The sequence below is a fragment of the Nothobranchius furzeri genome, chromosome 15 (assembly GCF_043380555.1).
Source record: "Nothobranchius furzeri strain GRZ-AD chromosome 15, NfurGRZ-RIMD1, whole genome shotgun sequence".
Classification (NCBI taxonomy): Eukaryota; Metazoa; Chordata; class Actinopteri; order Cyprinodontiformes; family Nothobranchiidae; genus Nothobranchius; species Nothobranchius furzeri.
In genome coordinates, this window is record NC_091755.1 from 31,605,076 (window position 1) to 31,629,544 (window position 24,469).

Below are 24,469 nucleotides of genomic sequence, written 5' to 3' on the forward strand. Positions count from 1 at the left end.
TTCAAATGTGACTTTTGTAAAAACAGTTTGTTTCCGAATCTAAAAATCTGGTCCTCCTCTCAGAGGCTACATTTGTATAGGGGGCTGTTGTATGTATGTTTGTTATTATGCTTGTTGGAGCTATTTATACTTGTGTTAGTGTTTGTGTATTTTCTTTAAATTTGTGATTAGTACACTTTATATTTCTTGAAGCATTTATAAAGTTTTTTTGTAGATTAATAGTTGTTTATTTTTGTAGTTCGTTTTGTTGTTTACCTTTGTAAGTCAGTCAGGAAAATTCACTGGGCCATTTTGTATAAGTAGGCACTGGTATAGGGCCAGCATGCACTGGGGTGGGCGTATGTGGGTTTTTTTTGTTTTGTTGTTTGTTTGTTTGTTTTTACCAGAGCAGGAGAAGCAGTAGGAAACAATGGAAAACAGTATATGTGTTTTTTTGTTTGTTTTTTTTGCTTGCCAACCTGGAAAATAAACCTTGAAGAAAACGCAGCTTTCGAGTTTGGACATTGAACTTCATCTGCCTGCGTACTACCACAGTGCAGCAGTGGCTTTTAAAGTTGGAAAATATGAAGTGAGTTGACAAAGGAACCGCCACTACAATGCTCAAATAAACTCCTCAATACAATCCAGAAAGTGTTCTCTGTGATTTGAGGTGATTTTTTTTACTGTTTGTACTTTTACTGAAAGTACAAAAGTAAGAGGGAAATTCTTTATCTATATTTTCATACAGGTATACTTCTACTTAAGTAAAGGATGTCAGCAGAGTTCCTTTTGACAAGAAATTTTAATTACATTTTTGTTTTAGTCGTTTGACTAAAATTATGCTTAATTTCAGTCACAATTTAATCATCCAATTTGCTTTAGCTTTAGTCTCATATTAGTTGACTAAGGTAAATGTATTTGTTGCTTATCTGTCTGGTTTAGATGAAACAAACTAATTTCATCAGAAAAGTGGCTGTTATGTTTTAAAGGGGGAGTGTGTATACCAGAAGTGTGACCAAGTCACTGCTTTGCAAGACACAAGTAAGTCACACGTCTTTCCAGTCAAGTATCAAATAAAGTCCAAGTCAAAGACAACCAAGTCCAAGGTGAGTCCAAAGTCAATGATGTGGGAGTCCAAGTCCTTAACTTTGAATTTTCAAGTCATATTCAAGTAATCTGTTCAACTTCAATTTAATTACGATGATAATAAATAAACTCCGGAAATAAAGCTTCTTAAAGTTTTATTTGTTTGTTCAAACAAGCAGAAAGTGCAACTGAAACTGATTCTAAACAAAGTGCTGCTGCATTTAGCAGTACAAGATCAAACCCAGAGCGAACATTGATTTATGATTTTTGTCCATGTCGTGCCATTTTTGTGCCAAAATATCAAATATGCTTAAGTAATCATCAAGTCAACAGATGCAAGTCGATTCAAGTTGCAAGTCATTGGCGTTCAAGTCAGTCAAGTCGTAAGTCTTTATAGATTTTATCAAGTCAGAAGTCATTAAAATATTGACTCGAGTCTAAGTCATGTGACTCGAGTCCGCACGTCTGGTGTATACATTATGAATATGTACAAATTTGCATCATCAGGTTGATGCAGTGATGGCCTGGGTTACATTATGAAATGGCTGAATGTGTGAAATGATCTAATAAAACATCTGATTTTCTAACATCTGTTGCTCACATGATGAAAATCAGGTGACCACTGAAGGTGGTGTGATGGTTGTGACTGTCATGAACCCTTGTATTTTCACACTGACGCAGAAACACAGCATCTCCAACCTTCAACAGCAGTATGACACTGTTGGTCGTACTAGCAAAATAGGAAGGCTGACGCTCGTATGCAATGAAGGTCTTTTCTCCATTCTTAAACAACACAGCTCCTGTAGCATGTAAAGCATGTCCATGTCCATGTCCATTTATGTGGAACACAAAGTGATAAGACTCCTCTCACAGGTGCAGTGAAAAAACCTGTAAAATGTTTTAATGAAAACATGAATGTTAGGTTACGTGGCTAGTCTAACTTTTCACTAAGTGGGAGTGAGGGTTGGTGTGACATGTCCATGATGGACTGGAGAAAAAAACCCAGTTCCCCTTGATTCTCACTGGAGTAGCAGAAGATCGATGTGTTAATAGTATTTAGTGAAACTGAGTACCTGTATTTGGGCCGTAGGCATTTCCAATATTAGTAACAACATGTCTGAAGACCAGAGCTGTTTGTGCATTAAAAGGTCCAACATCTCCTGAGCCCGAGTCCATCAGAGAGGCTGAGAAAGCCACTTGTTTCACTGAGAGACAAAAACTTTATCAATGAATTTCTCAAAGCTGATTGCAAGGTGATCAGTTCTCTGTACTGAGCTAAAATTCCACATATAAAACATGAACTGACAAATTACTTATTTCAGTTTAACTATTAGTTTTATACATTTCCTTTATTATTTTTAAAGAATGAAAACCTGCACACATGAATAAATGATCCTTCTGTCTGACCCTTGTTAAAAAAAAATCTTCAGCATTTGTACAAAACTGGATATTTGAGTATCTCAGATGTGTGGTGTTTAAATTAGGCCATTAGAAGATTATTTCATATGTTATTAACAATGAAGGACAAACAGTAATACCTTGGTCTTATTGTTTTAACTTGACCAGCTCACTCTTTTGTAACTCTAGCTCTTTTGTCTTGGCTGAAAAATGTAGAAAATTATTACCTGATGTAATGGTCAGTTTTAAGTACAGTTTGACCCTTCAATATCTGGTCGACATGGAGACAACCGTCTGCATGTTTCCTTTAATCTGCCGGATCCTGCGTCCCATCAGCTGGAGCTCAGAGTCTTTCTGCAGCTCTGAACACGTGATACCGTATTGTCAACAATCAGGGCCGGAGTGGGACACATTTTCAGCCCTGGAGTTTCAGACCCCAGACCGGCCCACTTAACGAATTATTATTAAAATCATGTTAGAACTTTATGTGTATAGTCTACAAAAGCACATTACTCGGTAAAGCCTTGTAATTCAGTGCAAGAAAGAGTTGCTTTACAATGTAGGTTTATTTGAACATCAGTGCACATCTCCAACATTGTTCTTTACAACACATTCTCTAACAATATAACAATCTACCTTCTGTTCAAACAGCTGTTCTGAGATTTTCAAACCTTTAAAATGAAATGACTCAGCACTCCCTTTCACACTTTTTCCAGTTTCCCTAGACTCACCTGCACACAATTAAAATAATCATCTGTAAAGCTTTAGCACATTTGATATGGAAAACACATTTTTTGTAACCAATGAAAATATTTTCTATGGCAAAATATGCAGGCTTATTTCATTTTACTTTCATTCTAATAGCGATCTGTTGTGGGCTTTGTGCATTTACTAATAAAAATACAACAGGTCCCTACTATTATTTGGACATTAAAATTATTATAATGAAACTGATGTTTGCACATGAGTTGGCTCACCTTCTATCCCAACAGGAGCAATACCCTCACTGCTGGCTCCTGGCTCTTCTTCTGACACTACATTGTGTGAAAATTGTCCCAATTCAGCATTCATTTTCCTTTTTTTACACGCTTTCTGATCAATGCTGAATCATCTAGCATTTTAGAACACTTTCATATAGAGCCAGGATAGTTTTCATCATATAAATTTTAATAATATTCAGTTCACTGACTCAATAAGTAATCCTACCTGTACATGTCCGCTCTGGAATTGTGGGTTTCTGCCTGGTGCTTATTAGGCCTACTGGATCTTGTGTTTGACTCTGACAAGACAGTTTGGTGGCATCAGTCATATCATACTGTTAATTATATTACATAACGTTATGTCATGACGCCATATAATTCATTATTGATGCTTAATTAACTTGAATGGTGATTTGCAGCCGGTAAAGTTTAACATCTTGACTTGCCTTACCCGTTTTATCTTCATTTGAAGTTTAAGACGGCAAGCTTGTTTGAGAAAAAAAGTGCTCATTTTTGCACATTTAGCTGCATCTGTTTCCAGCCCTTTTCTCTTTTTAATTCTTGCCTCCTCCGCGCCACCCTTGCTCTTTCTACTTTCCATCTTTCCATCAACTGCGTGGTCACGTGGTGCGCACAGGCGCATACGGGGAAAAAGAAAAAAAACCGAGCTGCAGCCTGCAGGTAGAGACAGCCGGGAGGAGCGTATGAGATCAGCCCGGCGGCCTCAGTGCCATGACTGAACACCGGCACCAAAAAATAAAAATAAAATGATAAAAAACAAAAACGAGAGCACCGGCCCATGCGGCCCAAACATCGCGCGGCCCACCGGGAATTCTCCAGACCCTCCCGATTAGCCACTCCGGGCCTGTCAACAATCATGTTCCCTCCTCAAGGTCCAAGCTTCCCTTATCGTTCTACAGGACTCTTCATGCCTATGAATAAAGTGAACACTCTCAGCTCGGATTAGTTGCTTAATCAAAGAATTAACTTTTAAATATGATGTGAACATTTAAACTTATAGGTTAATTAATCATTAAAGAATAATTTGGTTGATGAACAAATGTTATATGAACACTAAATGGAACGTTTGATTAATCTGTGAAATGAATTTCTACATGGATCAGTAATGTTTTGATATGACAAGGCCATCACCATCTACACCAAACACAAGGACAAAGTAAAGTTAAGTCAAACGCGTGACACATAGATATTTTCTTACCCACAAATCAGAACCTCTGTATCTCAAGAAGGCGTGTGTTTCCATTTTGGGTTGTTTTTTAAACACAGATAAGGTTTCTCTTTACCTTGCTGACAGTTTCGTTTGCGGCTGCAAACATCCTCAGAGCTGACGCTGATGGTGGCGTCACTTCCTACTCCGTTTATCCGCGGGCAGCAGAGGACGTTGTCGCCCTCTGCTGCCCGCTCTCCCCTCTCCGATGATGCAGTCCCATGCATGATCCAATGAGTAAACCCCATTGTCTCTGTTCATGGTCCCATATCCACGTCTCCTTATCTCGATAGCTTCTTTTATCCATTTTTGCATTTCTGTTGTTCGGTGTTTATGATCCTTTTGTTATCCCAGTCCATTACATGGTTTTCTCTTGTGCAGTGATCTGTTACGGCTGACTTCTTTATTGTGCTTTCTGCTTCTTGTTTTGCTGCTCGTGTGTGTTTTTGAGTTGTTTCTTTCTCACATTCCTTTCTATTGTAGCGTGATGATCCCGCTGCATTGTGCAGTTTCGGTCACACAAAAACAACCTCTGGTAAGCTGGCTAAGAAACTTTTGCAGAAGTGGTCAGGTCCATACCTGATAACTGAAAAGCTCTCTCCGGTCATGTATCAAATCAAGATCACCGGCAGAAACAAAGACCCCATTTATAAGTGGGTCCACAGGAACCAAATCAAACCACACAAGGGTTCCACTAATCTGGATGTTATTACAACCAAAGACTCTGATAACCCTACTCGCATCGCACCAAAAGGGGGGTGAATTTTCCAACAGCAGTTCCATGACTCTTGATTCTAGTATACGTAAGGGAAAAATCATGCCACTGAGCAAAAATGTTATCAAAACGAAGGAGAAGGGTCTGGCTGCGGCCACTGTGCAGCTCCACACTAACCGGAAACACGTGACCTACACAGTAGCCGGAAGCACGTGCCCTCCGCAGTAGCCATAAACACTCATGGATACAGCGGACGTCTTGCTAGTCGCTCGCAAAGGTTGGGGCAGTCTTTCTTAAATAAACTTGCCGTTAGTTGTTGGATAATTTTATATTACTCCCAAAATTACCTCAAAGAAAGTCAGAGCATACACAGAGGGATTAGATTAATAATTTGCTTAATTATAATCAAAATACAATCAATCAACAAATTCAACTTTGCAAAGGGTGAAACATACACACCAAAGTCAGAGGCGGTTTGTTCTCACACAGAGGTAAAGCTGTCGAGAGCTTTTATTAGGAATCACATCACCAGAGATAACCACACCTACTTATCACGGAAGACAAAGGGGAATACTTCAAAGAGGTTTCACAGCAGGACCATGCAGACGTCCAGTCTGGCCTTGATTAGCTGCAGGAGGGAGGCATTACTAATTTAAATGTAAATAACGATGATAAACTCTGTTTGATTACCACAATATTTATCCAACATATCCCTCCTGTTCAGACGGAGTTTATCTTGAACAATCATCATTAAAAGTAATAAATCTACTAATCCTTCCTGTGGAACCATAGTTCATCTACTACATGTAGCAAAACAAAACAATAACAACTCAAGATTAATGTATGTAGTATTAAAATTAACCTCTTAACACACCAATAAGATCACAAAATATGTAGTGACCTTAAAAAACAAGAAAAGTTGTAAAATAAGTAACAACTTGTTTTAAAATGAATTTAAACTAGATGATCAATAACAACTTAATTCTAAAATGATTATTAAGCAAAATTAAAGAGTAAACTAATAAATTTAAAGGATAATAATAAACTCTGAGTTGATAACAAGAATATCAAACAACAATGGTTACAAAAACTGCAATTTACATTGTTGTAATCATACGGAAACCAACTTTATTAGGCAATGTATTCCCCTTCTGTCAGCTCCTCTCTTTGCTTCAGGAGTGTGTATTGGATCAAGGTATTTGTCATCAGTTTGCTTACCATATTCTTCAAACACGGAAGCACACAGCCTAAAATTATGCAAATCATGACCAGGATAACAATAACAGGCGTAAGAAACTTTGACAAAAGCTGATACCAGTTACCAGATACCAGCCAACTCATAAAACTCCAGGATCCCTCAGTTGATTCTTTGGATTTCAGGAAATCTCCAATTTGTCTGACACGGTCGTGAATCAGAGTCCAGTTGTCATGTGATGAAGGGAGAAAAGTACAGCAGTGTTCGCCAATTTTTGCACAGAGACCGCCTTCTGAGGCAAACAGAATGTCTAGGGCAAGTTGGTGCTGCATCAACATCGTTCTCATCGCTTTTTGCTCGGGGTTGTCAGCCAGGAATGAGGTCATTTCAGAGAGTACAGTGGTGATGTTTTCGAGGGTCCACCATACTTCATTCATTCGTTTCATCAGGTTGGCAGTTCCTAGCTGGGGAAAGAGTGTGTAGAGGATACCTTTGGAGTCACCGTAGAGAGGTCTGTGGCCGTCGTTGTTGGAGAAAGGGCGGAAGACTTTAACAGGTTTAAATTCCCTCTTAATTCTGTCCAGCTCTGGTGTCCTCGTAAGGACGGCCCCTTCCTCGGTGATGACATATGAGGAGGGTTGCAGTCGAGCCAAGCTGCAGGTGCCACACCAGTCGCGTGGCAGGTACAGATAGAGAGAGTTTCCGCACTTCCAGATGTATCCTTCAGGGGTCCCCATTCCCATGATTGAGGGGACTTCTAGAAAATGTTCATGTGACTCCCAAGGCGTGTAGTAGGGTTTTCCAGTCATTACAAGGCTTAACAAGGTCACATTTATGATAATGTAACCAGGAGCACTAACCCGGAGTGTCAACCAATGTTTCTTTGTGTGTGATGTGCGAGATCTCACAGTCCATCCGTCTCCTGAGAGAGTGTCATCACAGGTGGATCTGTCCAACTGGGTCATGGAGTTTGAGCAGGAGACGGAGATGCAGAATGGGTCTTTACCTGTGAGACGGAGAAGATGCAGTCCTTTGGAGATGGATGAGTTAGTTGATGCAGAGTAGTTGGTGGGGCGTGTCCAGCGTCTCTGTTGATGCTGAGGAGAGCAGCAGTGAGGAATGGTGCACTCCCGTATCTCAAAGGCTTGGCGGGTTTTGGCGTGCAGTAGACATATGGTGTCATTCAGTGAGGCGGGAATAGCTGTCATCGTGGGATTTTCCATTGAATGATGGGGGATCCAGGAGCAGATATAACAACTGTGTTGGGGTTATTAGGAGCGAATAATTCGTAAGCTTTAACTTACTTTTGGATTCTTCAATAAATTCTGTAAATATGGGAATATTTACTGATTTATTAATTAATTAAGATATTCTTAGATATACGGGGCACCATTCCCCTTCAACCGGGGAAAAATTGAATCCAAAACTCTTATCAGTCTTTCTTGAAGTTCGTAGAATCTTCGGAGCAGAGACTTCTCTTTGACACAACAAAGCTACTGGAGACGAAAATCTGAATTTTATAACGTTTAATTAAACAATTTGTTAAATGAATAAACAATGGAACAAATGAATAATAACCACTTGATATGATTGAAGATGGATGTGTTTGCGTGTGATGGAGGATGTATGAATGGGGTCCTTTGTTCTCACAAAGGAGTAGAGTGTGTGTGTGTGTGTGCGTGTGTATGGATTCAAAATGGAGTCTTGAATACAAGATGGCTGACCCCTTTGTCTGGCTAAAGTGTGGGTGGCAACTTGCACTTTAACTTCCAAAGCACTTAGAATCAGTAGTAACTTAACCTTAAATCACTCAAAACATTTCAAAGGATCATGAAACAACACAAAAGATTAATCACAAGTTAATATCTTTTAGTTTCACCACTTGGCCATAGTAGGAAACATTTAAAGATATTCAAACAATGATAAATAAGCAGTTTATTCTTTCAAAATGACCCGACGGACGTATTGGGAGCGAAAGAGGAAAACACGAAGCTACTTTTGAGCAATAGCGCGGTTTTATTGCTTATTCTGGACTATAGAGGAAACGGGAGAAGAAAAGGAGTGAGAGAAATGAGTTTTCTGATCACCAGAACAGCAAGGCGTCCCCCGCTGTTTGATTTGACGGTTCTCCGTGTTTCTCCGCAGCTTTCGGCGTCGTCCGTCGGTTTGATGCTTTCTCCGTTGTTTGGCGTTCTCCGTGAGTGTTTCTCCACGGGCTGGACACAAAGAGAACGAAGTTTCTTTTGTGCTGAGTTTGACAACTTACAGCGTCTCTGAGAGCTGGATGGAGCTCCGCTCGTTCCCAGTCAGGTCCCGATGGAGTTGGAGTGGTTTCCAGCGGTTGCGTGGCTCAACTTGGGCACTTAGAGCTTCCGCGTGCTCAAGTTGTCGGAGCGTTCGACAAGCGTGTCCTTACCGCCAGGTATCCTGGGCAAAAGAACGGAGTTTTCTTTGTCTTTGCTGAAGATTTATGGTCTTAGTTCGCGGGAAAAGCTCCACGGCCTCCCGCACATGCGCAGAACGTGTTTCTGGTATTAGGCGGTCACATCGTCCCAATGCTTCCGTGTGCAAAGCATCATGGGAAATGAAGTTTCTTGGCGATGATGTGATTATTTGCTTTTCAGAGCAATTTAAGCACAGTCATTTTGGAGAAAATCACTGCATAGTAATTTCCTCATGAGGTCAGACCCTCAACAACTGTTATTAAATCCTAGTCTTTTGGCGGTTAGATTTACCATGTGGTACCAGGTGTTTTGGTGTGCGTTGTGGATATTTATAGGAGCAGGATTTGCTTGTGTGGTGTGGGCAATTCTCAGGGTCCATTGGACCGTAACAAACATTAAAATGGTGGTGGAGAGCTTCATGGTCGTGGATGATGATGCAAACAACTGGATTAATAGCCTTCTCCTAACGAGAAGTTTGACCGCTAGGAGTTAGGGATCTCGTACCTGTGTACGTCTTCACCTCGCATTGAGATGCTCTGGGTCTAAACACCAAAGCCCCTTTGAAGCTGGACTTCTTCCTAACCCGTGTCTATTAATCCAGATGCTTGTGTAGTTTGCAATGTGAGAGATGAATCCAGGTGTTTTGCTCAGCGATTTTCACAGCAGTGGGAGTAGCCAGTAGTACCTGGAAGGGTCATTCTCACTTGGGACTGGTCCAGTTTTTCCTTTTTATGACCTTAATGAAGACCCAGTCCCCAGGCTTAACTGCAGGAGTCTTGTCCTGCAACACAGGAGAAGAAACAGGCCAGGTATTTGCAGTTTGAGATTTGGACAAAATAACCATTTTCATATAATCAGCCAAGGTTAGTTCATCTTCAGTCTTCTGTAAGTCTTTGTTAACCAAAGGCAGTCTATAGGGCCTGCCATAAATGATCTCAAAAGGTGTTAGTCCTAGATTAGTAGGTGTTATTCTCATGTAAAGCTTTACTAAATCTAAACATTCTGGCCACGGCTTCTTAGTTTCTGTCATGCATTTTCTGAGCCTGCACTTTATGGTAGCATTATTACGCTCAACAAGGCCAGCACTGGCAGGATGATAGGCACAATGATTCTTTAATTTGATTCCCAAATGAGCAGCCATATTCTGAATGACCTAATTCACAAAGTGAGGTCCATTGTCAGAATAAATAACTTCTGGAACGCCGTGATTAGCAACTATGGTTTTGCATAAGGCTTTGGCTACTGTTAGAGCATCATTCTTTGCTGTCGGTATAATCTCAACCCATTTGGAAAAAACATCAACAATGACCAAACAATATTTGTAGGGACCACTCTGTGTTAACTCAATGAAATCCATGTGCAACATTTGGAACGGGTATTTTGCCTGGGGAAAACGCCCTCTCTTTGGTCTTACATTTCCCTGAGCATTGTGTTTTGCACAAATTACACATGATCTGCAGAAGTGCCTGAGATAGGATTCAAGGTTGTAAGTTGTAGAATGCTGCTTAATTAAATGGCTCATCCCTCCTGTTGACACATGACATGGGCCATGTGCCACCAGAGCAGCAGCCTTAAACAGGGACTTCGGCAGAACAGGTTTACCATGTGTAACATAGAGACCATCTGGAGACAAAGTTGCACCTTTAACCTGCCAAAGGTGTTTTTCAGCAGCTGGGGCGTGCGTCTGCATGTCAGTCAAAACCGTGTGATCAATAAGGGAATCAGATGCTTGAATAGTGAATAAGTCTGAAGAACCAAAAATGCCCTGGGACGCAGACTTTGCTACCTCATCAGCAAATCTGTTCCCACAGGAAACCGAATCCGTTCTTGAGGTGTGGGCTTGGCATTTACATATTGCAAGAGCTGAAGGCAACAGGACAGCTTTAAGGAGTCTGAGAAGGAGTTGAGAATGTGTAATGGGCTTTCCAGAGGATGTAACCATTCCCCGACGCTCCCACTGCTTAGCAAAACAATGCACAGTAGAAAATGCATATTGGCTGTCAGTATAGACTGACAAAGGCTGACCAGAAGCCAGCTCACATGCTCTGGTCAGAGCAATTATCTCAGCAGCCTGAGCTGAGAAATGAGGTGGTAAAGATTTGGCTTCTATCACTTGGTCAGATGCTTGCACAATAGCATATCCCGTTTGAGTTTTGCCTGTCTCTGTTTTGGAACATGATCCGTCCACAAATCATATCAAACTATCAGGGAGTGGTGTGTCCTTTAGATCGGGTCTGGGGAGCTGTAAAGTGTCAGTGGCTTCAATACAGTTGTGTGGGTCCCCATCAGTTGGAGTGGGCAACAGGGTTGCAGGATTTAGGATGTTGCATCGCTGAATAGTGATGTGGGGCTGAGACATCAAAATGGCCGTGTAGCTCAGATGTCTAGCAGGAGATAACAAACCTAGTCTACCTTGCAACAACAACACGTCCACAGCATGTGGCACTAATAGAGTTAGAGGGTGGAACAGCACCACGTCTGCAGAACACAAGACAGCGAGCGCTGCCGCTGACACAGCTTGTACACAGATAGGTAAAGCGTGAGCTACCTGATCCAACTTCTTAAGAGTAAAAAGCAACTGGCCTCTGTTTATCACCATGTTTTTGCAGCAAAACAGATGTCATGAACCCATTTTTACAATCAACAGTTTGAGTGAAAGGTTTAGAATAGTCAGGCAAAACCAGAGTTGTGCTGGAATGGATATCTTGTTTCAGATTTACAAAAGCTGCTTCTGTTAAGGGAGTCCAGGAAAGCTTATCACTCATTTCCATTTGTTGGCCATAAATCATTTCAGAAAGGGGCTGAGTTTTTTCTGCATAATAAGGAATGTATTGTCTGCAGTAATTAGCAAGACCTAAAAACTGCATCATTTGCTTTTTAGTCTGGGGTTTTGGGGTGTTCAAAATGGTTTCCTGTCTTCCTGACTGGATTTGCCTACCTTCACCCGTCAAAGTGTGTCCAAGATACTGGACGGTGGTTTTGACCCATTGCAGTTTTGTCTTATTAACTTTGTTCCCAGTAATGTGAAGATGCTGCAGCAAAGCGAGAGAGTCTCTGAGGCAAGACTCAGCATCGTCTGAAGCAACCAAAATGTCATCCACATATACAAGGATTTGTGAATTTGCTGAACATTGAAAGTCCGCTAGACAATTAGTAATTGCTTGAGTAAAAATAGTGGGACTATCCGAATATCCTTGTGGTAAACGAGTGAAAGTAAACTTCGAGTTTTTGTAGGTGAAAGCAAACCAAAACTGTGAGTCAGGATGAACAGGAACACTGAAAAACGCATTGCTCAGATCAATCACAGAAAAGTACTTCCTGGAAGACTTGATGGAGTTTAACAACGTGTGGGGGTCAGGTACATGTGGGGCACGTGTTTGGACCGCGGTGTTGACCATTCTAAGATCTTGAATCATGCGCCAAGTTTTTCCATCTCCCTTTTTTATAGGCCAGATGGGTGTGTTACATGGAGAATCAGGACAATGTCTGATAACTCCAGCTTCCAGGAGATCTGAAATCACCGGAGCAATGCCTTTTTCTGCTTCAGGTGACAAAGAATACTGTTTAACTCTTGGTCTGAACTCGGATTTTGGTTTGATCTCCACAGGAGAGATAGAGTTCAAAAGGCCCACATCAGTCTGGCCTGCAGACCAGAGTGTTTCAGGAATTTGTTTAAGTTGCTCCTCCTCCTCATCCGATAACAACACAGAGTCAGTCTGTCACTTCAATGGGCTAACAGCAGTTTCACACTGAAGGGGGACAATCAGAGGAAACCGGTAGAGATCTGTGCTTTCACTGTATTGCCATAAATCCTTTTTATCAGGTTGAACTGGGGTGAAATCTGTGGCCTTTGACGCTATGCTAATCATGTATCCTAAGTCCTTCCAGCGTGAGGAGCTGCCCTTTGTCAAAGAAATGTGTGGAGGAGTTGGCAACTCATGAAATGCTTTCATGTTGGTAGGGAGTAACACAGAAATCGCAGAGTCTGACTCTCCGTTTGTTATCAGATAGGAGGTAGCCAACACAATTGGGGACAGAGGTAAGAAAAGTCTTTGGTATGGTAAATCTTGCTCTGGCCTGAGGGCCATAGTTACATGCAGCTGTGATAAGGCCATTTCATCTCTAGCTGTGTTGTTCAGTACTGGACGCAATGTTTTCATAATAAGCTCTGTTTCCACTAGATTTGCTTCAACGGAGACTTGCAAAGAATAATATACGCCTGTAGGGTCATGGAGATAACAGCAATCCTCAGCCACCCGAATAGCTCTCATGCCATCTTTTATGGGGACAATAGAGATTTTTAGCATTGACATGAGGTCTCTGCCCAACAGATTTAGCGGGGAGTCTGGCGCTATGACCAGAGAGATTTTTCTTTCCAATCCTGTCACTGGGTCATCCACCAAAACCGGTTCAGATAGAGATGAGCGAGTGATTTGTCCATCAGCAGTTTTGACCAATATGCTATTCCGAGACCTGGATAATTTCACATCTGATGACGATATCACAGAGCGGCATGCACCAGAATCACAAAGGAACTCAACTTTCTGTCCTTGAACATTAATTGTGATAAATGGCTTTTCTTTCAAGACATTAAGTAATTCCCAAGTGCCACAGCAATCAACCACATCATTTTCCTCTGTCCAGGCCTCAGAATCTGCCTCTAGTCATTGCTGATAGTCATCTCCTCGCTCCTGTCTGAATCGGGTGTGATCCGGTTTGGGATTGATAGGCTCATAACTAGGTTGGCTCCCCTGTGATTGGAAACCTCTGCCGTTATTGGGACCTCTGTTGGGTTGTTTGTTATTTGGGCCGCGTGGCTTAGAAGGGCAGTCATATGAGATATGACCCCGACCTCCACAAATCCAACAAGGACAGTTACGGGAGATATGATCCCGACCTCCACACATCGAACAACCAGATGGTTTCGAGCGGCCTAAAGAGGCCCATTGTCTCCGATTGTTGCTACGACCACCTCCCTGATGTTTAATTTTACCCCTGTTGTTACCTTGCTGATAATACACAGCTCCTTCCTCAGTGTTATCTTCTAGAAAGATTTGTGGGCCTGTCTTAGGAGTTTTTGGTTTATTTTTATCCTGAATGACTTGCTCCGCATGTCTGGCATTTATCATCAGGTCGTTAATTGTACGTTTCCCAGTAAATGAAATGTTCTTTAATCCGTGCAGTAATCTCAGGCCGGAACCCTTTCAGCAGCTCAGCGCACAAATATCTCACATAAGCCCCATCCACATTATCATCAGGTGGAATGGCGCTGTGAATGTTGAACTGGGTCTGATATCTCGAACGGAAATCATCGACCGACTCATCAGGTTTTTGTTTAATTGCAGACAACTGTGTTAATTTCGGAACTTTCTTAAAATTCTGTTTTAATTTTGTGACTAAAATGTCAAACTGGATCCTTAAATCTCCAATTAGGTCCCCTGTTACTTGATCTTTCTCATACAAAGCCACAGCTCCGTTGGGGCGTCTACCCGTATATTGGCCCCGAACTCCATGCCAATGCTTTTGAAGGCTTGCTTGAGCCAGCTGACCTAACTCATGCCCATTCAAGCGATAGGAGTGAATTATGTCTAGCATATCTAAGGCCCATTTTTCTGGATCATCAGTGTGAGGTGTAACCTGCTCAGCGACTTCCCTTGCATCCTTAAGGGACCAGGGTCTAAACACATACTGCTGAGACCCGTCATTTGTGGGACCTGAACCATAGGATAAGCTTCTCCCCTGTCTTCGTCATCTGAAGTACAATCAGAGTCCTCCTCCTGATGAGGATGTAAGCTACCAGATTTCTCTTTATCCCTTTTCTGCTGTTGTGTCACAACACTGGATGCGGGATACTCTTTTTCCATTTTAGGTTTAGTGCCTAGTTGCTCTTCATGTTTAATGGGGGGGGGGGGGGGGGGGGACAGAAGGGTCAGGAGATTCCATACTGACCATGGCTTTCTCCTCCGGTTCAGTTCTGCTCTCCACCAGAACTGTGGAGGGGGGTACAGCTTCCCCCGCAGCCCCTGCAGGCCCCATAGCCCCATGCTGGGGACCTGATGCCTGATGTGGTGGAGGATGACTAAGGGATAATTCATCACATATTTTCTTAGCACATACATGTCATTTTCTTTCTTTTTGTCTTTGCTAATTTGAATATCTCTCATTCTTTTATCTGTTTCGTCACGCCAAATTGTTGCAATCTTTAATTGCTCTTAGCCAGCCTCCTTTTGCCAGTGGCTGCTGCAACTTTAACGTTGCATATATCAACTAAATTATGCCACTGGTAACCTCTTAATGTTCCAACCACTTTGTATTTTTTCTGCCATTTATCCATAAATTTCAAACTATCTGGATGTTTACAGGACATATATTTTAAATCTCCCTCCAGTTTGGTTCTAGACTTAGAATTTCCCATTGTACCTAAGTTATTTTGTACTGATTTTGTAAAGCAGGCTGGACGAGCGCTGGTAACGTCTAATATGAATAGTAACAAAAATACAATCAATCAGACTGCTTATGCTTATATTAAAATGGTTCAAATTTAGCAAATACTCCTCCGTTTCTTCCTCGCACTCTCACAACAGACTCAGCTGATTCATACACTCAAAGCCGGCTCACACACACACAAACGCAGCAAGACAGCAGCCGAATCAACACACACACACACACAGCACAAACCTGCAGGTTTTATCACACACACACAGAGAGAGATGCAATCTATCGACAGCCGTAACAACGTTCCCAGCCGTGTTTTTTAGCGCTTCGGCACAATTTTTAAAACCACAACACAACACATATACTCACAAAACGACTGTTGACAATTTTTCAGCAACGAATCACAGAACCACAACGTTCTGCACAACCAGAAATGGCAATCCTGACCACTCAGAAATGGAACGCATCCCACGATGCCAGCAGCACAACAAATCACACAGCAATGGCAAATTTAGACCGACTTGAGATTATTTTGACCAATTTTAGCGGTGATTAATTTATGTGTACCTTCGTAGCACCAAGAAATATTAAACAATTCCAGCAACAGTGAGCTTTCATAGTGATTCTGCACATTCAACTCTATTACAACCCACATGTACTTTCTCTGTCCGTCGTGGGGTGTCCAGGTACGCTGACGTGGACTAATTACAACCTTCCTCACGTTTACTCTGTTCTCTCAGTGGCAAACGGAGTCCAGGACAAAGTCCAGCGACTCTCAGCCCAGTCCTTTGCTGGGGCACGAAACGTATTTCGTGCGTGAATGGCAAAAAATCACTACCAGCGTAAAACCACACTGTCAACTAGTTATTATGAAATAAAAGGGTGCAATTTTTAGGTACTCACTTTTTCCCTCTGCGTAGCAGACTCGGCCGGGATTCGAGCGCGAGAGCCTGTCGATGAAAGTCCGTCTGCAGAGCTATTTAGCCGGCCGATGAGACAATTTGCAGGCTCCCGGACTTTAGATGTAGAATTGGCGCCACACGGCTCCCTGGAGACAATCTTCCACCTATAGGCTCTGCGCTGCCCGCATTCTCCACCAATGAATTTTGGATAATTTTATATTACTCCCAAAATTACCTCAAAGAAAGTCAGAGCATACACAGAGGGATTAGATTAATAAGTTGCTTAATTATATTCAGCATACAATCAATCAACAAATTCAACTTTGCAAAGGGTGAAACATACACACCAGAGTCAGAGGCGGTTTGTTCTCACATAGAGGTAAAGCTGTCGAGAGCTTTTATTAGGAATCACATCACCAGAGATAACCACACCTACTTATCACGGAAGACAAAAGGGAATACTTCAAAGAGGTTTCACAGCAGGACCATGGAGACATCCAGTCTGGCCTTGATTAGCTGCAGGAGGGAGGCATTACTAATTTAAATGTAAATAACGATGATAAACTCTGTTTGATTACCACAATTTTTATCCAACAACAACTAGTGAAAGTTATTTATTAGAAGAAAGACCTCTAGAGTTGTAAATGAAGCAGAGCAGAATCTTAGGAGGAAAATATATTAATTTTTGTATGTGAATGTGTGTGTGTAAATGATACACTGTAGTGTAAATCACTTTGGAGTCCTCTGACTCCGAAAAGCACTATACAAGTACAACATTTCTGCACTCAGTCACCAAAGTATGTTTACGTGTGCCGATTTGATTATCTCCATGTGTGTTCACCATGATTTCGGCTCCCTGCAGCCACAACAGAACCAGACCCTCTACAACACCTGTATGCAGCCCACAGCCTGGTCCAGTCCAGTCCAGCCAGGTAAATAAAAGTTGTGTCTGTTTCATTAAATCCAGGAAGTCACTCCTGTCCTGCTAGGATCCTGTTTTCCTGAAATAAATCCTCTTTTATGTATGTGTTCTCTGAATCCTTGGTTCCAATCCTCCTAAACTTTGACAAACCCAGAGTGCAGTTCCATTAGCTCTTTGGTGATTAGAACAGATTTTATTGAAGTTTTGTAAAAATAAACTACAACGTTGTTTGTTCTGAATCAACCTAAACAAACAAACAACATAACAGGAATGATGACAAACGTAAACATAGTCACACATTTAAGTATGTTCACACAAACTAGGGAATTCCAAACTGAAAAATTATGGTGGTACATCTCTAATTATATACATGAACATACAACAGATATGAAAGTAAGAATGAGTGGAATAAAAAACAACTTAAATAAAAACTTCCATTCTTCTTCTACACAAAGGGTTTAGTACAGATTCCAGTTTGTCATGAATGAGCAGTTTACTTAAAGGAGGTGTCCGGATAATTCCTTTTTTCCTGATGGCACCATCTAGTGGCTGACAAGTGTATCACACCAAGACGTAGTTTCATTTCCATATTTATAGCCAAAAAAATAACTCTTATTCATGAATGCGCACTTCCAGCCAACAAAACAGAGCTAAAACACATTTTTTACAATTATAATGCTCATGTTATGTTTTCATATATTTATATTTTAAAGACTTACTTGTGCATGAGAAAGGTCGCCAACTCTACACACACTGAGGTACGTCCTCAGACGCTCGAGCAACTTCTGTGATTGACTTCTATACGTGAGCGGTGGTCTAATGCTATGGTTAGTGCTGATAGGCACTCATTTTATATTGCATTGACCTCTACAGGTAAATGAAACATGTGATCTTAAATCTGTTGCTCACATGGTGAAAATCAAGTGACCACTGAAGGTGGTGTGATGGTTGCGACTGTCATGAATCCTTGAATTTTGCCACTGACGCAGAAACACAACATCTCCAACCTCCAGCAGAAGTGTGACACCATTGGCAGCATTAACAGAATAGGAAGACTGATGCTCGTATGCAATAAAGATATGTTCTCCATTCTTAAACAATGCAGCTCCTGAACCATGTGAAGCATGTCCACCGCCATGAATGTAGAACTCAAAGTGATAGACTCCTCTCACAGGAGCGATGAAAAAACCTGTAAAATATGTTTTAATGAAAACATGAATGTTAGGTTATGTGGCTAGTCTAAATTTGTGTGAGAGAGGGTTATCCGTCCATGATGGACTGGAGATAAAATCAAGTTCACATTTATTCTTACTCGCTGTGTTCAGAGAAAATGAATGAATTAATAGTATTTAGTGAAACTGAGTACCTGTATTTGGGTTGTAGGCATTTCCAATATTAGTAACAACACGTCTGAAGACCAGAGGTGTTTGAGCATTAAAAGGTCCAATATCTCCTGCGCCTGAGTCCATCAGAGAGGATGAGAAAGCGACTTGTTTCACTGAGACACAAAAACTTCATTAGTTTTCTCAAAATTATTTGGTGATAAGTTTTACATTCTGAGCTAAAAAAAAACCCCTCAAAATATTGGGTGTCAAAACAATTACTGAGTTCAGTTAAACTTTTGCATTAGCAATTGTACCATATTAATTTTATAGATTATCTTTGTTTTGTTTTAACCCTCTCTGGCTCAAAACAAGTTTTAATGACGAACAACTAAGTCCTTCAGGGCTACTTCTGAGTTAAAAACTGCTCATGAAATACGTTTGTGGAGTAACCAGGTAGGTAGGTTTTAACAATGCAAATCTGCAACATCTGCCTCCAGAGGGTTAACAAACCTTCTCCTTCTCTTCTCAGAGCCTCCACTTGGTTTTCAGTGATGTTTGCGGAGGCTTTAATGGTGATCAGTTCTCCTTCATGAGCTGAAATTACAGAAAGCAAAAACAATAAGATGGCAAAAAAAAAATTAAAACCAGACAGATTTCACTGTACATTATACATGAACAATTTGACTAGGGTCTTTTAAAGATGAACATTGTTTGCTTTGTTTTTGTCCTGATTAATATAGATGTGTAACGTTTAAAAAAGCCATTAGTTTACTTAACAATAAATGATGAACAGTAAATACCTTGGTCCTGTTGCTTCAACTTGTCCAGCTCTCTCTTTAGTGACTCCAGTTCTTTTTTATTTGCTAGAAAGTTAAGAAAACAATTAACTGTTTTTTAAACAGTAACCAAAAGTAGCACTTACAAGTAAAAAGCCCCTTCTGATTTCTGATTTGTAACTTTTACATCTACTGTTATTTTCATCGTTTCTAATACCTTGGTCCTGTTGCTTCAGCAGCTCCAGTTCTCGTGTTTTAGCTGTTAATACTTAGGAAACAAAGATCAAGCATCAGTATTATTTCTATTAAATTACTCTAGCTGTACTTAGTAAACATACCTTCATTTTCTTTCTGTAAGTACTTCACCTCCACCTTCAGTCCAGCCAGTGAGGCGCTCATCTCTCTCAGCACAGCATTGATGTCCTGTGTACATGTTTGTTGGTGCTCTGAGGGATTTCCTGCTCTACGTGTGAACCTGCTGGCTTCAAATATGAATTTGAGTCAGGATCAGGTTGTTGTTGAAGCTGAGCCTCAGTAAGAGAGCAGATTAACAACAGTGTAAAAAACACTGTTACATCCATTTCCTGTCAGGCTCTGCAGGTCAGCTTTGTGCTTTCTGTGTGACTCAAGCCTTAAATACAGCTTTTGTTTGCTTAAATATTAACTGACTCTAAGGTGATATGACTTGGTACTTTGAACTTATTTTATTATAATAAAAAGCACAATTTTGGCCTTAAAGCAACAAGTTACATTTATATAATTTATAATATAATATAGTAAACTGAGTTTGTTTCTGAATCTACAAGTCTCGTCCTCCTCTCAGAGGTTCCATTTGCTTTTCTGAGATGTTTGCTGCAGTTTTAATGGAGATCAGATAGGAGATGAAAATGAAAATCAGTGTGAAATTAAATGTTGTCTGATGCATTAACAACTCAAATTCTCTAATCTTAGCTCTTTGCATCATAAAATAAAAAAATGAAAATTGTAATTAAAGAAGGTAAATAATGAGATAGTTAGAAATAAAAAAAAACTATTCTGAGAGATTATGAGTTTCTGTTTTAGATTCAGAAAAAGGCTCAGTTCCAAACAAACAAACAGTGTTGTTTCCAGGGAAACAATCAATACTATTATGGGAGGAAATAACATTGACTTTATTTTTACTACAGCGTCATTATTTTCCTCTAGAATGACTTTGCCCTTAAACTGAAGACAAAGCTAATGCATCAACTGACCCATTTAATGACTTACTGGTTAAAAACAACTTATTTTTTACTTATCAAAATTAAAGTTGCTGTGTACATGTTTGTTGGTGGTGTGAGGGATGCTATGGCAAGCCAAATGAGCATTTATTCTGATATCAGGATATCAGCCAGAATTGTCATGAACATGTAAGCCATTTCTGTCCACTAGTTAACTAGTTAGGCATGTTTGTGTCAACTAGTTAAATATCGAGGGTGAAAATGTGCCCACTAGTTAACTAGTGACAGCAGAAATGCGCACTAGTTAACTAGTGAACACATTTAGGCTTCAGTAGTTAACTAGTTGACACAAAAACTGCTCACTAGTTAACTAGTAAAAGCAGAAATGCATACAAGTCAGCTAGTTGAAGGTATTTGTCTCACTAGTTAACTAGTGAGGGTCAAAATGTGCACACTAGTTAACTTGTGGTAAACATAAATGTGCACTAGTTAACTAGTGAACATATTTTGGCTTCACTAGTTAACTAGTTGACACATAAATGGCTCACTAGTTAACTAGTAAAGACCAAAATGCACACCAGTCAGCTAGTTGAAGGTTTTTGTGTCTCACTAGTTAACTAGTGATGGCCAAAACGTGCACACTAGTTAACTTGTGGTAGACATAAATGTGCACTAGTTAACTAGTGAACACATTTTGGCTTCACTAGTTAACTAGTTGACACATAAATGGCTCACTAGTTAACTAGTAAAGGCCAAAGTGCATACCAGTCAGCTAGTTGAAGGTTTTTTGTGTCTCACTAGTTAACTATTGATGGCCAAAATGTGCACACTAGTTAACTAGTGAAGGCTTAACTCCTAACTAGTTAACTAGTTGGAGTAGGTCAGTGCCACTAGTTAACTAGTGAACCATTAATGACTCACTAGCTAGCTAGTTGATGGCAGCAGGCTCACTAGTTACCTAGTTGATGCATCCATTGTCCAAACTAGTTAACTAGTGAGGACATAAATGTATACTAGTAAACTAGTTCAAGTCTACATTCACACTAGCTAGCTAGTTGCGCAGAATTCTAATTAGGAGGCAGAGAATTTCTCAAATTAAGACTCTCTATTGGCTCCCTGTGTCAAAATAAAATATGACAACCAATCACAGTGCGGAATTTCATAAAATCCCACCCCAAACATTTGCATGCGGCACACAAGTTAACATGCTGGCCAGAGGAACCTCAGCTAGTGAACTAGTAGTGGCTTCAGTGTGACACTTACATGTAAACTTGTGAAGGCGGAACTGCTCACTAGTTAACTAGAGAGGGTACAAATGTCCACTAGTTAACTAGTGAGGTGCAAAATAAGTGTCACTAGTTCACTAGTGGGCCCCAAAACGCCCACAAGTTAACTAGTAAGGTGTGGATATGCTCACTAGTTAACTAGTGAGGTGCAGATTTGCTCACTAGTTAACTAGTGCACCCTTAAGCGCCCACTAGTTAACTAGTAAGGTGCAAAAAAGCATCACTAGTTAACTTGTAAAGTGCAGATATGCTCACTAGTTAACTAGTGGGCCCCAAAACACCAACTAGTTAACTAGTAGGGTGCAGATTTGCTCACTAGTTAACTAGTGAGGCACAGATATGCTCACTAGTTAACTAGTGATGTGCGGATTTGCTCACTAGTTAACTAGTGAGGTGCAGATTTGCTCACTAGTTAACTAGTGCGCCCTAAAGCGCCCACTAGTTAACTAGTAAGGTGCAAAAAAGCATCACTAGTTAACTTGTAAAGTGCAGATATGCTCACTAGTTAACTAGTGGGCCCCAAAACGCCAACTAGTTAACTAGTAGGGTGCGGATTTGCTCACTAGTTAACTAGTGAGGCGCGTATATGCTCACTAGTTAACTAGTGAAGTGCGGATTTGCTTACTAGTTAACTAGTGAGGTGCGGATTTGCTCACTAGTTAACTAGTGAAGTGCGGATTTGCTCACTAGTTAACTAGTGAGGTGCGGATTTGCTCACTAGTTAACTAGTGAGGTGCAGATTTGCTCACTAGTTAACTAGTGAGGTGTGGATTTGCTCACTAGTTAACTAGTGAGGTGCGGATATGCTCACTAGTTAACTAGTGAGGTGCAGATATGCTCACTAGTTAACTAGTGCGCACAAGACGCACACTAGTTGCTGTTTTTGGAGCAATCTAGTTTACTTGTTATGTAAAAATGTGTTCTTACTAGTTAACTAGTGACAAATTTACCTTCACTAGTTAACTAGTTGACATATTTGGCCTTTCTAGTTCACTTGTAATGGGACAGGAAGCACTCACTAGTTAACTAGTGAGCATATCTGCATTATAATTTTTTCTCAGTAGCTTATAGAGGGCAAACTGAGCCTTACATGTTAAGTAGTGAACACAAAACACTGTCACTAGTTAACTAGCTGCAGAAAAATGCCCCTAAAACTAGTAAATTTGTGGAATTTGAATAAATACACACTTGGCTGGCATTCTGTGTAACATGTTAACTAGTTCGACCTCTGTACTGCTCACTAGTTAGCTAGTGAGCAAATCCGGCCTTTACATGCAAATGAAGAAATGCAGAACAGCAATGTGATTGGTCCATTTAGGACTGAGAAACAGAAAGTATGGCGGACTCTGTTCAGGCTGTTCTAAGAGAAAATTTGATAAACTAAGATTGTTTGAGCATATAAATATGTTTTGACGACATTTGCAGCGAGAAAGTTGTGGTGTATTGCTGTAATCTTTGTTCAGTTAACGTGTACAGTCTTTAGTTTTCAGTTATTAGTCTGAAAAAGCCTGGAGGCGGAAGGCAGCGGCAGACAGCATGTCTGTTTCTGTTGACAGGAAAGTGCAGAAACTCCGCAGAAATCTCCGTCAGATATATTGTTTCACATTTGTACGGAAGCGACAAGTTTATAATAATAAAAAAGGCTCTATTTTACATACGTTGCTGTAAAGCCTGCCAGCACTCATGGTGTTTTAAAGGGATGAATTTGCGATGAGATTTTGCACCTTCTGCTGGTGGTCTAGTGACTAACGCGTTTGCCTGCAATGTTGAAGGTCGTGGGTTCGATCCTGGTTCGTATACTTTAGTTTTGTACATTATTTATGGCGTTTAAAGCGTGCCACAACCCGTGCACGCGCATTGGGTCCACAGCGCGCGTGTGAACGGGACTCGCGAGCGGAAATATACATGGCGAGAGGTCATTTGTGCACTGAGAGGGAGCAAACTGTGTCTGTGAGCGCACAAGGTTGTGCACAAGTGACAAACCTGCGTGCGCGCGTTGTCAACGAGCACACGGCAGAGGAAAACGTGCGCGCGCGGCAGCCTCTGTGCGCGCTCGGCAGCCTCTCTGCGCGCTCGGTTTCTGACTCCTGCTCGCTCGGCTGTAAGGGTTTTGGCACTCTGGAGGCGTGGCCTGTGGCAGATCTTCTCTGTCCTCTGATTGGTTAGTGTACCCCGCACTTTACCCTCTACCTATCTATACAAAAAAGTCTGCTATTCAAGCAGTTGCTGGCATAGCTCAGTTGGGAGAGCGGGTGACTCTCGCCCCGGAGGATCCGGGTTCGAGGCCGGGCAAGGAAAATGCAGTAGATGTCATGTTAATTTTTCTTAATTTCAGGTATTTTACAGTTGTGACCGTTCAACTGTCATTAAACGTCCGAATGTTTGCTGGGCAGTGTTTTAAAAAGTGCACATAAGCTAGATGGTTTTAACCATAGAAAATTACATTTTTTGTGATACTGGAAAAATACATACTGAAATAAAACTACTGATTGAAAACTTTATGACTGTGGTTGTACAATATATGACTCACTAATACACTGCAAACTCCCTTAGAGTGGGGCTTCCAGAGAGAGAGAGAGAGAGAGAGAGACAGAGAGAG

The 24,469-nt window shown here is 40.9% G+C and overlaps 1 protein-coding gene across 4 annotated transcripts; it reads right to left on the reverse strand.

Moving 5' to 3' along the window:
- LOC107373492 (complement C1q-like protein 2) lies at positions 1-19,998 on the reverse strand. Of its 4 annotated transcripts, none has more exons than XM_070545158.1 (7): positions 19,724-19,998; positions 19,603-19,653; positions 19,410-19,472; positions 19,120-19,203; positions 18,651-18,782; positions 9,711-9,806; positions 8,093-9,008 (listed from the first exon to the last, which is right to left on the reverse strand). In XM_070545158.1, exons 1-6 carry the CDS (start codon positions 19,782-19,784, stop codon positions 9,787-9,789), a joined length of 411 nt encoding a protein of 136 aa, XP_070401259.1. In that variant the 5' UTR covers positions 19,785-19,998; the 3' UTR covers positions 8,093-9,008; positions 9,711-9,786. The 4 variants fall into 4 exon arrangements, with proteins under 4 accessions (XP_070401256.1, XP_070401259.1, XP_070401257.1 ...); XM_070545156.1 differs by adding an exon at positions 16,364-18,473 and having other exon boundaries at positions 8,093-9,806; XM_070545157.1 differs by having other exon boundaries at positions 8,093-9,806.
- Between the last annotated feature and the right edge of the window lie 4,471 nt (positions 19,999-24,469).

Coding starts and splice junctions, on each gene's coding strand:
- LOC107373492 (XM_070545155.1), bottom strand. CDS start 7,804: ATGGAAAATCCCACGATGACAGCTATTCCCGCCTCACTGAATGACACC.